This window comes from Setaria viridis, chromosome 4, assembly GCF_005286985.2.
Source record: "Setaria viridis chromosome 4, Setaria_viridis_v4.0, whole genome shotgun sequence".
Lineage (NCBI taxonomy): Eukaryota > Viridiplantae > Streptophyta > Magnoliopsida > Poales > Poaceae > Setaria > Setaria viridis.
Genome location: NC_048266.2, coordinates 28,947,040 through 28,960,810, shown reverse-complemented (window position 1 = coordinate 28,960,810; position 13,771 = coordinate 28,947,040). Strand labels below are relative to the sequence as shown.

At 48.5% G+C, this 13,771-nt stretch overlaps 1 protein-coding gene and 1 pseudogene across 1 annotated transcript; one reads left to right on the top strand and one right to left on the bottom strand.

The window, feature by feature from the left end:
• Positions 1-1,854: 1,854 nt before the first annotated feature.
• On the bottom strand, positions 1,855-2,883 carry LOC140222636 (protein ALP1-like; annotated as a pseudogene).
• A 6,109-nt stretch (positions 2,884-8,992) lies between these two features.
• On the top strand, positions 8,993-10,348 carry LOC117851533 (protodermal factor 1). The gene is made up of 3 exons (XM_034733358.2): positions 8,993-9,227; positions 9,348-9,504; positions 9,601-10,348. The coding sequence occupies exons 1-3, from the start codon at positions 9,125-9,127 to the stop codon at positions 9,923-9,925; spliced, it is 585 nt and encodes a 194-aa protein (XP_034589249.1). The 5' UTR covers positions 8,993-9,124; the 3' UTR covers positions 9,926-10,348.
• Positions 10,349-13,771: the final 3,423 nt, after the last annotated feature.

Genomic DNA, 13,771 nt, shown 5'->3' with positions numbered 1-13,771 from the left:
AGTTAGTGCTTAGGTTTTGCTTGTTGTTCCAAAGCCTGGATTTGAGCATAGCTTTGAGTAAATTGTGCCCTATATTTAATCTAAATTTGGTGGCTCATGAGAACTTTGCATACTCACATATCATGCTTAAATCATGCTTAGATATAACCATTGATATCTTGTTTGCCTGTGATTTCAGGATGGATCCTAACCAGTCCAAAGTTCCTGATGGATCACAGGGAGTTTTTCCTCTTGGTAACAGTTCTCCCTACCAAGCTGCCTGGAACCCATACATGAATGGCTACCAAGGTCCTCCATCCTGGTTCCCCCAAGGATTCCAGCAGCTTCCACCCAATGTCCCAATGATGCATCCAGTACCGATGGTCCACAGGTGTTTCATCCAGCTGAAATGGCAGATGCATCTGTGCAAGATGATGAGGTAGATGTGGAGGAAGTGCTTGTCCCACCAGCGCCAGATCTTACAGGAAAAGGAAGGAGGAAAAAATGGTCAATAGGACCAAGTTAGGCAACTTCAACCTAGACGAAGATGTAAACATTGTGAAGTGATGGCTTGAAATAAGCTGTGACCCAATTACAAGTACTGCAAAAAAAAAGATCGCATGTGGGATAGGATTGTGCAGCGGTACAATTTGAGGAGGGGATCCTACCTAGAAAGGAGTTTGAGGTCTTTACAGAGCCATTGGGACATAATCAAGGCTGAAGTGGGGAAGTTTTCATCCTTCTATGCTGATGCCATTCGAGAGAATCCTAGCGGGATGTCGGATGCCGATAAGGTTTGCGGTTTGTTGACCCATTTTATTTTCTATGCATTTTGTTGTAAATTTAATAACAATTATTTCCTGTTGCAGACCACTCATACAGCAGCTAATTTTGTTGGTATCCTCAAACACAACTTTGCTTACATGCATTGTTGGGAGATTATGAAGGATGAGCCCAAATGGCAGGATCCAAAGCCTAGAGGATTTGGAAAATCAACTGGAGGTGATGGTTTTGGAGAGGACAGTAGCCTTGAACCTGACACCAACGACCTTGGAGATGACAATTCTAGCCCTACTGGATCAGCTAGGAGGAGGCCTATGGGCAGGGATTCAGCTAAAGCATCCAAGAAGAAAGCAAATTCCTCTGCGGGTTCAACATCATCTTCGGAGTATGCTTCGAGGATGCAAGATCTATCATTGCAAAAAATTTATATCATACAAGAAGAATCCATGCGTAAAACTGATTGTTTCCAGCAGCTTGCCTGCATAGATGAGAAGTAGTTTGAGGAAATGCGAAGCCACAATCAATCACTGTTAGACATTGAGCAAGAGAAGATTCGGATCATGCGTGAGAAGCATGACACGGACAAGCAAGAGAAGGAGAAGCAAGAGGATGAAAGGATCCTTGGGATTGATCTTAATGCCTGCACACCAGCTCAGCGAATGTATTACGAAGCTCTTCAGGAAGAAATTTTTGAGAAGATTGCAGCTAGGCGCGGGAAGAGACAGGGACCTTGAACCATGGATGGGAGAGGCAACCTTATTTATGTTTTCTTGATTTTATTTCAGGGAACTAATTGTAACTTTTATTTGTTCTATCATCATGACACAATTTTATCTAATGTTGAGCCCATGCGGAATTAATGGAACTGTTATTTATTTGATGTTGCCCTATGTCTAGTGAATATTTGCTGAATTAGATGTTGTGTGTGATGATCACGGAATATTATAAGTCTTAATAAATATTACATGGTCACTGAATATTACAAGTATTAATAAATATTACATGACCACCGAATATTACAAGTCTTAATAAATATTACATGACCACCGAATATTACAAGTCTTAAAAAATATTACATGACCACTAATTCATCTACTGATGATGAGATCCCAGCCTCATCCACTGGTGCTCGATGAGGTCATATTGTAGCTGAAAGTGCATGTTTTGGTCATGAAGCCTATGGTGTGCGGCAAAAAATGCCTCCCTGTCCGGATTGTTGCGGTACCGAACCACTAGTTCTCCAATGTTCAAGAAATCAGTATCACGAGCATTGTCTTGTTCATCCTCCACTATCATGTTATGCAAAATAATGCAAGTCACCATTCTATCATTAATCTAGTTACGGTCCTAACCATACGCGGGTCCTCGGATCACCGCAAACCGAGTTTGCAGGACACCAAATGCACACTCTATATCCTTGCGTGCACTTTCCTGTGCAGTGGCAAAGTGCTGGGTCTTTTGCTCTATAGGGTAACGAATAGTCTTAACAAAGGCTGCCCACTCGGGGTAAATCCCATTGGCAAGGTAGTACCCCATGTTATAGGTCCTTCCATTGACCGCAAACGACACAGGGGTTGAATGACCCCTGAGGTAAGCAGAGAATACAAGGGATCTATGAAGCACGTTAATGTTATTATTACTTCCAGGCATGCCGAAGTAAGCATGCCATATCCATAGATCATGCGATGCAACCGCCTCTAAGATCATAGAGGGATGCTTCCCTCTGCCCATGAACTGACCCTTCCATGATGTGGGGCAGTTCCTCCACTCCCAGTGCATGCAGTCAATGCTGCCTAGCATCCTCAGGAACCCACGACCCTCACCCTCTTGAAGAAGGCTAGCTACATCGGCAGCATTGGGTGCTAGTAGGTAATACTCACCGAAAACATCAATGATAGCCCGACAGAAATGATGCAAATATTTTCGAGCAGTTGACTCACCAATACGCACGTACTCGTCAACGACATCCGCTGGGACACCATAAGCGAGAATGCGCATAGCAGCAACGCACTTCTAAAGAGCCGATAGTCCTTCCTTGCTAGTGGCATCATACTTCTTTTTGAAGTAGTTATCTTGATGTTTATCAGCCTCTTTAATGTGCTTGAATAAATGCGGACGCATCCGAAACTTGCAAGAACACTTCTGATATGAGGTACTAGAGACATGGGCTGATCAATCTTTGAAATATGCTCAACTTTACCTTCTATGGAACTGCTTATCATTGTAAACAGGGTTTGGAGCAAAGTAGTCGGCTTTGATCCTCTTGTGACCAGAAGGAAGGTCCCTCGACCGAATGACCTTTTGTGGCGCATCAAATTGACGGCGCGTGCGAGAGCTCTCTGCTTGCACTAGGTGGTTGTATGTTGTGGCCTCCGCTTCATCATCATCAACCAAGAAATGAGTATCATCGTCTTCCTCCTCCATCATCCAGTACCTTCACAAGGAGCCTGGGTAGCCATCTATGGTGTTGGTAAAACACGAGGAAGTGAAGTTGTCCATGGTACTTGGCCACTAGATGGAGAGCAAGGGCACCGGTCATTGCCATGCAATCATATTGTAGTGCTTCACGAGTGCAACAATCCTCGCAACAATCGTTTGCATGTGACCATACAGGTTGCTTTTGCAAAGCTGCACCATGCTACTTTGTCCATGCGTGAAGTACAGCTCTTGTAGTACGTCAAGGCAGGTGAGCATATTTTTTAATTACATATCACTAGGATCATGCCCGTGCGTTGCTACGGGCAACAAAATTTTTATATTGCAAGATATTGGATTCAATGGGATAATAAAAATATAAAACATGTATAAATATGAAATAAGTATATCATATAAGATTGGATCCAGTTAACTTAGGAAAATGCACAACTAAAACTCACCATCTGTTTGGTCTTTTGAAGTTCAACAGTATCAACTTGCTTCTTTGCTGGTCCCAATTCAATACGCCGAACACAGCTGGTGAAGTTTAATGAACTCAAGGTTTCTGATACATCGCTATCGGATGGGCTAATTTGCACAAACATCAATGCTTTAGAGTTTCCTCCTATTATCAGTGTCAAAAGGAACAGACAAAATTAATCATATGGCTAAGTGGAAAAATAAATATAGGAAAATTTTACACTTTAATCATGGAAATGGTTTTCCTTGAGCAAGCAGATCATCTTACCTAGAGAATCTTGCAGCAAGTGTGTCAACTTGGGATTTCTGACCAGAAAAGGCACAAAAATAGTGAGCGATAAAAACAAATGGGTTATATATATATGAATACCACAAACCTGTAGGGTATATGGCTGTTTTTCGTAGCAAGAGCTAAAATGACGTCACCCAATGCAGAAAGTGATTTGTTAATATTTTGTGCTTCCTTAAGCCGTTCACATGATACTTCAGCTCCTCCTGCATTTTACTATTTAGCCACAAAACATAATGCTAGCACCGAATCTGGTTCCACTAAACTCCATTGAAGATTTGTGCTACTATGCTTGCTGAAAAAATGAATTGCAGAAACCAAGCAATATTGTAGCAGTGGAGTAGAGTGTGTGAGATACAACAGGCTCTCGACGTGTGGTGGATACAACTTTGACTCAAGTCTATGTGTACAGCAAACAAAGAGATAATTATGCAATATAGATGCAATCTCGATGATTTCTCTAAAGCATTCAGATTCTGAAATTGAATTGAAGCATTTATTGTTAATGCTGCATTCAGCAGTGTCTATCCAATTTCCCTGAAATCATCAGTTCCTCTCTTCACAAACATTGCATAAAACTGACCATATCTGAACATGATTTTTTCTTTTACACTTTTAACTATGACTGGAATGAAACCCTCAACACGTATTTGTCATTTGCATGGATGAAGTCAATTTTATTAGCTGATTTAACCATTGCCCGTATAACAAATGGGACAGAGCTATCAAGGAGGGAATTCAGACATTCTCCATAGAACCACTGAATGAAATTCCATCTTCACGTCTCAGTGCTATCAAGTGGAGACTTTATTTCAGAAACATAAATGAAAACTGAAAATCAAATGGTCCAGGATCTCTAAAAATAAAATGGTCCAAAAACTGCAGCTGAATATGCTAACTTTGGTGCAAGGGAATTGCAAAGTATAAAAAAAATCAGTAGCACAGATAGATTTAATTTTCAAAACCAGGTGCAAGAAAATGGCTGGTTAGCAATTCATAAATAGTGCAAATAAAAGCTGGCCAATAGTCATCAAACGAATTGCATATTGCAGGATGGTATGGGCACATTGAAGTTAGAAAATCAGTGTCAACTCACCTCTTTCTTCTTTTCACGCTTGCTCTTTACCTCTTGAAAAGTATCTGAAAAGAAAATATGTAGTGGTAAATTATCAATGTCCATAGATGAGGTCCACCCATTGACAAATTGGATTGGTTAAATGATATACTTATTTCATAATTATACATGTTTTATATTTTTCTTATCCCGTTGAATCCAATATCTTGCATTATAAAAATTTTATTGCCCGTAGCAACGCACGGCCACGATCCTAGTTATTCTGCAATTCATATTTCTGGCATAACACAATTTCAGAATATATTCAGCAACTTTCTAGGAAATCACACATAAACCAAAGAAGCAAATGTCACATTCCCAGGAAACAAACAATGATCTCGAACCAAGAAAATCTGCCTTTTCATTTGAAGAATTATTTCTATTCTATATCTATACACGTGTAGGATTGGTTTTGAGCTTAGCCCAGAAACAGTGGAATGTCTCATCCAGAAGAATCAGGTAGGTGTCACTGATGATGAAGAAATCCACACTGACTGAAAACACACTTTGCATCCATCTGTAACTCCCAGAAATCACAGCTAAGTAGGATATTACTTTGCATCTATCTGAAACCCCCAGAAATCGCATCTACTTATGCTGGCAATGAGGATACTACTTTCAAGCATGGCAATACAAATTGGATCAAATTGGATTGGTTAAATGGAATGGACATCACAATTGGAACTATTTTGTAGAGAGTTTGATCAGGGTCCGGCCAGTATATATCCGAAACTTCAGGCACATCATATATAAGTGATAGTACTGAAAGGTCACTGAAACGGGAGATATAGTTACTAGGACTATGCAATTGAGTTGTAGGGACTAACTTTGTGGTAGTAGTGATGTGTTGTGTTGGCAGGAAAGTGTCTATTGGTGAATCAAAACTTTGCCAAACGGTGTTACCTCTTGAATCCTCGATCACGAGACTCCCAGTGTTCAACCGGATCTGACCGCCCTTCGCCTTGGCCTCCTGTGCCTCGCGGATCTTCTCACCTAAATCAGCCGGATCGGACCGGGGCCGGATCAGGCGAGCTTTGCGGTGGTCGGGATGAGGCCAATGGAGGCGCCGCCCTTCACCTTGGCCCCCTGCGCCTCGGACTCGCACTTCCAGGGGAGGTACAACTCGGCGACGCGGCACTTGTTGAGCGGGATGAGGAGTTGCGGCGCTGGGCGTGCGAGAATAGGTGGCGGCGGAGGAGGAGCAGGGCGAGCGATGTCGAGTATGCGGGCAAGGCAGGGCGAGGATCTGATGGAGGTGCACGAAGCGCGGGAGCGGAGGACGGGAAGCGGACGGCGCGCGGGAGCGGAGGACGGGAAGCGGACGGCGCGCGGTCGCTACCGGCGTCGGTTCCATCGGAGGGTCGCGCGAGATGCGCGGAGGAACCCAGGTGGGAGGACGGTAGAATGGAGCGGAAGGCGCGCGACGTACGAAATTCTATCTCGGTTTTGCTTTTTTTAGGAGTAGAGATTAATTAAATAGTACTACTAACAATTACTAGTTAATGAAAAAGTTGTATTACTAATTATTCACATTCCATGATTTAGGATAACCATTCTAAATGATCGTGTTACGAAGAAATGTGTTTGTTAAAATGAGATGGTAGTTGGAGATGGTTAAATAAAATATGGGGTAGTTGGTATAGAGTATGTGATATAGAGTAACACGGGTGCGGGAGAAATTGACATAGAGGAGAGAATCTCGATGACTAGAATAGAATATTCCTTTTAGAGTATGAAAATAGAGTATGATGAGTGTGGACAGCCTTACCCCTTGCCGGCTGGTTCGGCCACGGTCAACCCTTCACTCCTCTGCTTCAATGTGTTTTTATAAAACTAAAATCTGAAATAACCGAACCAAAATAAACACGTTAACTAGTTTTGTTTGCATACTCATATTTCTCAAGGTAATTTTTAAAAACGAAGATACTATATCATTGAAGGAATCTAATTAAAGTCTCTGCATGAGCCGGATGCCCAATCCTACTCGTGGGGAGCAGCATTATCGTGACCACGTAGCCGCAGAACATCTCCTGGTCGTTAGCTAGCTGGCCTTTCCTAACTGTTTGGTCTACCAACGCTTTGGAGCTCACATGGCGCCCTGTCCCAAGCAAATCCGTTGCCTGCGCGCGCAAGTACAAATCGGCACATTCTTTCCACCCACCTTCCATGCATTCTAGTACTACTCCATTAATCCACCAGATGGTCGCGCCACTATATTCTCTTCAGCAATATATATACACCTCACACACCTGACATGAGTTCATTTTATTTTTTTGCCATTTCATCACTGATGCATGGTGAGATCTCTCGATCCAACGATTTCGTTACTGCACTAGGGTTACTGATGAAGTACTATATGGATCTATATTCTATATATAAAAATCAAGATCGAGACCCTCCTTTTGACCGACCAAGATAGGAGTAGATTGCGAGTCAGCGTCAACGGGCCAGACCGCCACGTTTCTTCTTTGTCATGTATTTGAAAGCCATTAAACGCTGGTATTTATGCGTCGCCGCCCTGATTGGCTTGCTGTTAGCCGTCGCTGCCTCGTGACAACGGTGATGATGGCTAGTCCCTGTTCGTCGTGCTGTCAGAAACTCTGTACGACGACGACGACCTCGGTGGATCGGTTTGGCCTGACAGAGATCGATGCTCTGGTAGAGTGATCACCTGACGGTGAGAGCAATGTGCTCTACCATTTTCAGTGACCTGTGATGATGTATGCTTCTGCACTCGGCTATATACTACTATTTCTTCCCTTCTTTTTCAGATGACTTTTGGGTTCTTTGTTTTGTTTACAAATGATAGAAGACGTGTTTGGCTAGGGTTTCTACTTTCGAGGCATGCACACGCAACCGTTTCATTCCATTCCTGCACAGTGCATATTCTGGGACGAGAAAAACACAGCCTGCACGCAATGCACAGAAGGAGCTAACTAAAGGCCCCTTGGCGAAGGACCAGCTGCTAGCGAGCCGAGGCCGTGCGCACGCATCTAATGAAGTAGACTGGTCGAACGATCGAGTAGGTGGCGAGCGCCGAATGCAATTTAATCGACCAGCAACCCCGTTGGAGCGACACCCGGTTTAGAGCTGATGGAGGCCCGTCGTCTCTCGCCATGAAAGCAGTCTGTGTTGGAATGGCACACCCGTTTATGGTGCTCAAGTTAACATGCACACGCCATTGGCCATGGCCCATTTGTTTGCTCTCCACCCTCCAGCATGTAGGCACCTGCAGAACTCCAGCTTGTACTCCACTATAGTCCAGGAACAAAGTTGCCTGAATTTTTTATGCATTTCGATTCCCCAAGGATGTCACGCTGCACATGCCACTTCAATCTGTAATCTGACTGCAGTACTGTTACTGAATGTCTGAATCGGAACACTGACAGCTTCAGACGCTTAGCCCTTGTTTACTTGACGAATTTGGGAGGTGCCAAATTACTGTAGCAACACTGTAGCATTTCATTTGTATTTGTGAATTATTGTCCAAACATTGACTAATTAGGCTCAAAAGATTCGTCTCGCAAAGTACAACAAAACTGTGCAATTAGTTTTTAATTTCATCTATATTTAGTACTCCATACATGTACCGCAAGTTTGATGTGATGAGGAATCTTCTTTTTGCATAGTGCCAAAGTTGGGAGTTTGGAGGTAAGAGAACAAGGGCTTAGTTACATACAGAACGTTAATTCCAACAAGTGCAACAATCATTCGAGCGTGGATCCAGGGGAACGGATGGTCAGTTGATCGCTAGTCGCATTGAGCTGGATGGGTGGTAGTGGGCATTCAATGGCAGCCAACTACCCTGCAAGGCTGCAAGCCGTGGCAGGGTGCCAGGACCCAGGATCGCACGGTCCGTGCAACTGCGGCGCGGCTCAACGGCAGGTAGCGTGCCCAGCCGGCGCCTCTATCCTATATAAACCCCTGCAGGTGCAGTGTCCCAGGGCACGCTCGCTCGAGCACAAGCATCTCATCTGCCGGCGGCGCTCTCTTCTCTTTGCGCTGGTAGTCTTCTTCAGAAACACAGGAGAAGAGGGGAGAGAGGAAGAGAGAGAGAGAGCAAGATGAGCGGCAAGGCTCTCCTTGTCGCCGTGCTCCTGGTGGGCGTCGCCTCTCGGTGCTCTGCCAGCAGGGGCCTGCAGGGAAATCACGTCGCTGAGCAGAAGTGTACGTGCTGTGTACCGTAACCTGCCTACATTATTAGTCTAGCAAACGTGTGCACGTATTTGTTATCTGCTGATGAGCTGATCATGTGCCATGCTGTGTCTATCATTCTCGTCCGAACAGACGGTGGCGGTGGGTACGGAGGAGGCGGCGGCGGGTACGGCGGGGGAGGCGGTGGCGGTGGGTACGGTGGCGGCGGCGGCGGCGGTGGCGGTGGCGGTGGGTATGGAGGCGGCGGTGGCGGCTACACGCCCGGCTACTCCGGCACCGGAACCTGCGAGTAAGAAGCAAGCTAAGACCCGCACGCAATATAAGCCGCAGTGCATATGCATCGAGACATTTCCCGGCCGGTTACTAAAAGATTATTTGCATGCAGCTACTGGAAGAGCCACCCGGACGCGATCATCTCGTGCATCGGGTCGCTGGGGAGCATCCTGGGCTCCTTCGGCGACGTGTGCAGCGCCTTCTTCGGGAGCAAGCTGCAGACGCTGCAGGACGCGCTGTGCAACACCCGCACCGACTGCTACGGCGACCTCCTCCGCGAGGGCGCCGCCGCGTACCTCAACTCCATCGCCGCCAAGAAGTACGCCTACTCCACGCAGCAGGTCAAGGACTGCATCGCTGTCGCGCTGACCTCCGAGGTCGCCGCCGCCGCGCAGGCCGCCATGTTCAAGAAGGCCAACTACGCCTGCCACTACTGATGATGATGAAGCTTCCGTCGTCAGCGTAGTCGTCGTGCTTGTTAAATAAGTCCGTGTGTGCATGATGATGGATGCAGGTCCAGACGTGTGCGTGTCTCCCCGGATCGAGAGGCCTTATATTAGTTTCTGCGCGTCGCCTTCCCATGGCCAAGATGATGCATGATGCCATGCCGTCTCGTTGTCTGCTTCGTTCTTCGGTATAGTGATATGCTTCCCTTCTTGTCGTTGTTGCTGATGTGAGAAATAAGATGAGTTGGTTGGTAGTGAAACATAACGGTGGTTGTTCTTACGAACTGCATGTGTACTCGCGCTAGCTTGTTTCTGTCAGTGTCAGCACTGGTGGTTGGGATGTAATCGTGTACATGGGATGTAATCCACGTCAGGATTTCCGTATTTCCTCTCGCAAAAAAAAAGATTTCCTTATTTCCATGTGCATGTTTTTACTTTTGCTTGTCAAAATTTAGGGACTGTCTACCTGTTGCTCGGGTATTCCTCTGTCAGCCATCACTCGGGAAATTTGATTGGCTAGAACACTCAGTTTTGGTCAAGAAAAAAAATCGTGTGCTGAAAGAGGATCTGTCACTCGAATTTCTATACCATCAGATTTGAATCAAACGGTGGAGGTAATAAAATTAGCAAAACAAGGCAAAACCAATATGATGACCATACATATGAAACACTGCCTAGAAAATATTAAGTGATATGACTGCATGTCTGCATCTTTATCAAATGAAAAATAATTGAAGCTTCACATATCTTCCAGCAAAACGAAAATATATGTAGAACAAAAGCCTCAAGACATCATCCAAATTAGCTACACCAGTAATATTACAATACTTATAGTTGTTCATATATAATCTGCCATCAGACACATGGATGCAGCATATATCTTGCTAATTGCATATTACACATACAAAAGATAGCTAGATGCTTCCAAATTACCATACTTAAAAGTTGTTCATATATAAGTTTCAGATAAGAGACATCTGAATACTACATACAGATATTTGGATAATTCAGAGACAAGACTTATCTGAATTCTGCCTAGTTTGATGTTGAGAAGACTTGATTCAGATCCACTTTAGTGCCCTTGGGTGCTGATTGACATCATCATAAAAAGGGCAAATACTTCACACTCCTAACCACATCAAAGAAGATCTTCTCCATACCAATTGTAACGTAGTGTGCATGAAGTGACTTTGCCATCTCATCATCATGACAAAGAATGAAACCAAACTTGCGCCCTGTGTTGGGGGGGAATATCAACGATCTCCCCCAGCCCACGAAATCAACAGAACTTAAAGGCCCAGGCCCATCTAGGGTGGCAAATTTGCTGTCAGCCCAATATGAAAGGAAGAGGCCACGATCTGCCTCGCCCGACCCGGAGTCCCGGGGTCGGACGCTCCCGACCCCTCGAAGACTAAGCTCCGCCTCGCCCGACCCGGAGTCCCGGAGTCGGACGCTCCCAACCCCTCGAAGACAAAACTCCGCCTCGCCCGACCCTAGGCGCGGGGGTCGGACTCGCTCGGTCCCCAATGTAACCGGTCCCGAATACCGGTGCGCGGCCGTGCGGCGCGGACCGCAGTGGCCGCGGCTCCTTCTGATTCGCCACGGAGTACTCATGAGTTACGCCGAACGACACAGAAGGGCGCATCGCTCGCTCACGCGCCCCGTGCTCCCAACGGCGGTTTCAGGGATGCGACGTCCGGGTCTTACGGTACTCGGCGGGGCAACAGAATCGGACCTCCTCCCCGGCGAGCATGGATGCCGAGGCTAAGGCTCATCATCATGCTCGACGGCGACGGTGACCAGGGAGATCATCGGCAAGATCAGGAAGGAATTGCCCGCCCTCGGCGGGCGCGCTGACAGGGACTGGATGCCAGAGCAAGAGCGGCGGCCTTGGGACCCTCCCCTTGTTTTATTTTTTCTACTTAGCTTATCCTTTCTACCTCTCCTCCGGACGCCTGTCTCAACTGTAACCCCGAGCTCCTTCTTGCGCAATAAAAGGAGGGCAGGGGTCCTGAGAAAGGGGACTCGAACTCTCTTTCTCAAGCCAAGAGCACACTCTCACACTCCCTTAGAGCACAAGCACACTCAAGAGACCTGGGATCAGTTCCCTCTCTCGCCTGTCTGTAACCCCTACTACAGAACCCCGCGTGGGTAACACGAGCAGCCTCGATACTGGACGTAGGGCCTCCTTTGCCCGAACCAGTATAACCCCGTGTCTCCCACGCCACCATCCGAAGCCTTACGCGCATAAAAGAAATTTACTAGTCTAGAGTCTTGATCCGCAAATCTTGACAATGAAAGTTGGCGCGCCAGGTAGGGGACCTTTGCGCGTACGTCTCCGGCTTCAGATGGCCAGCCACGACATCTGCTTCGCTCCGGGCTCCCTGATCCGCTTTGGGAGTCTGGACTTCCTCGCCACCGGGGAGGGGATCGAGCTGATCCCTCTCCTCGTCTTGCTTGCTCGTCCCGCCATCCCCGGCCCCACCGCCGGGATAGCGGCGAGCGGCCAGGCACGCGCCGGAGGGTCCTTCCCAGGTGGTCGGCTCTTCAAGCTGCGCAATGCCACGGTGACTTACGGTCGCCTCCTGACGCGGTCCATGACCGTGTCGCCTGCGAGCAACAAGTTCGCAAGCGTGGCGAGGACGATCTCCGACGCCGGCTCCAGCAACGGGAGCCACCACACCTCGCGTGAGTGCTTCATGGCCGACGTGCACTCCGAGGGGTCCAAAGACGACGGCGCCGAGGGGAGACAGAGGACTCCCCCCTCCCCCCCCCCCCCCCGCGCGCGCGCCGCGGCTACGACCGGGGCCTTGCCAAGGGCCCTGGAGCACCTTCGACAGCCAGAGGCGCGCGCGGCGTCCCGCCAGGAGGTCGAGCACCCCCGCCACGAAGGCGGAGCGTGACAGCGGGCGCGCGACATCCAGCAGCGCATCTGCGCGGACGAAGAGCGCCCTCAGCTCTTCGCTCGCGCCAGCTAGAATGTCGCAGCCGCGGCGGCCCTACTCCGGCAACTCCCCGAGCCGGCGACGCCCGAGGAGCGACGGGCGCGCCAAGAGATGCGCGACTTGCTCGAATGCGCCGCCGTCCAGCAGGCGGAAAGTTCCGCGTCCCGGCGACGTGGGCAAAATGCCAGCAGAGCGGCGCCCGACGCGCCCCCGGAGAGACGGGGGGAGTCTGTCCATCAGCCTCCTCCTAGGGCAAACTAGGCCGCGTCCGCCCGGCGGACACCACCACCCGCGGGAGGCGGGGCTCGATCCGTTCATCGACGCGTTGACCCCGTCCGCGACGCCCGCGACACCCTGGACGCGCGGAGGTGCTCCCGCGCGGAGAGGGAGGACGGGGTAGATCGCGGCTACCACGTCCACCGCGGCGGGCGCTACGACAGCGAGGAAGACCGCAGCACGAGCCCCGACCCGGCGGGGCCCCGGGCCTTCTCCACGCGCATCCTGAACGCGCCTTTTCCGCCGCGCTTCAGGCAACCGACGAACGTAGCCAAATACTCAGGGGAGACGAACCCTGGGGTTTGGCTCAGCGACTACCGGCTCGCATGTCAAGCAGGCGGGGTGAACGATGATCTGTTCATCATCCGCAACCTACCACTCTTCCTGGCCGACTCGGCACGAGCCTGGCTGGAACATATCCCTTTGAAGGGCACGTACACACGCCCCGGCAACTCCTAGAATCTCCGGAGCTGCCGCGAGGGATCAGACGAGTCCCTCCGGGACTACATCCGGCGCTTCTCCAGGAAGCGCACCGAGCTCTCCAACGTCGCGGACGCCGACGTCATAGGGGCCTTCTTAGCAGGAACCTCCTGCCGACCCCTCGTCCACGAGCTAG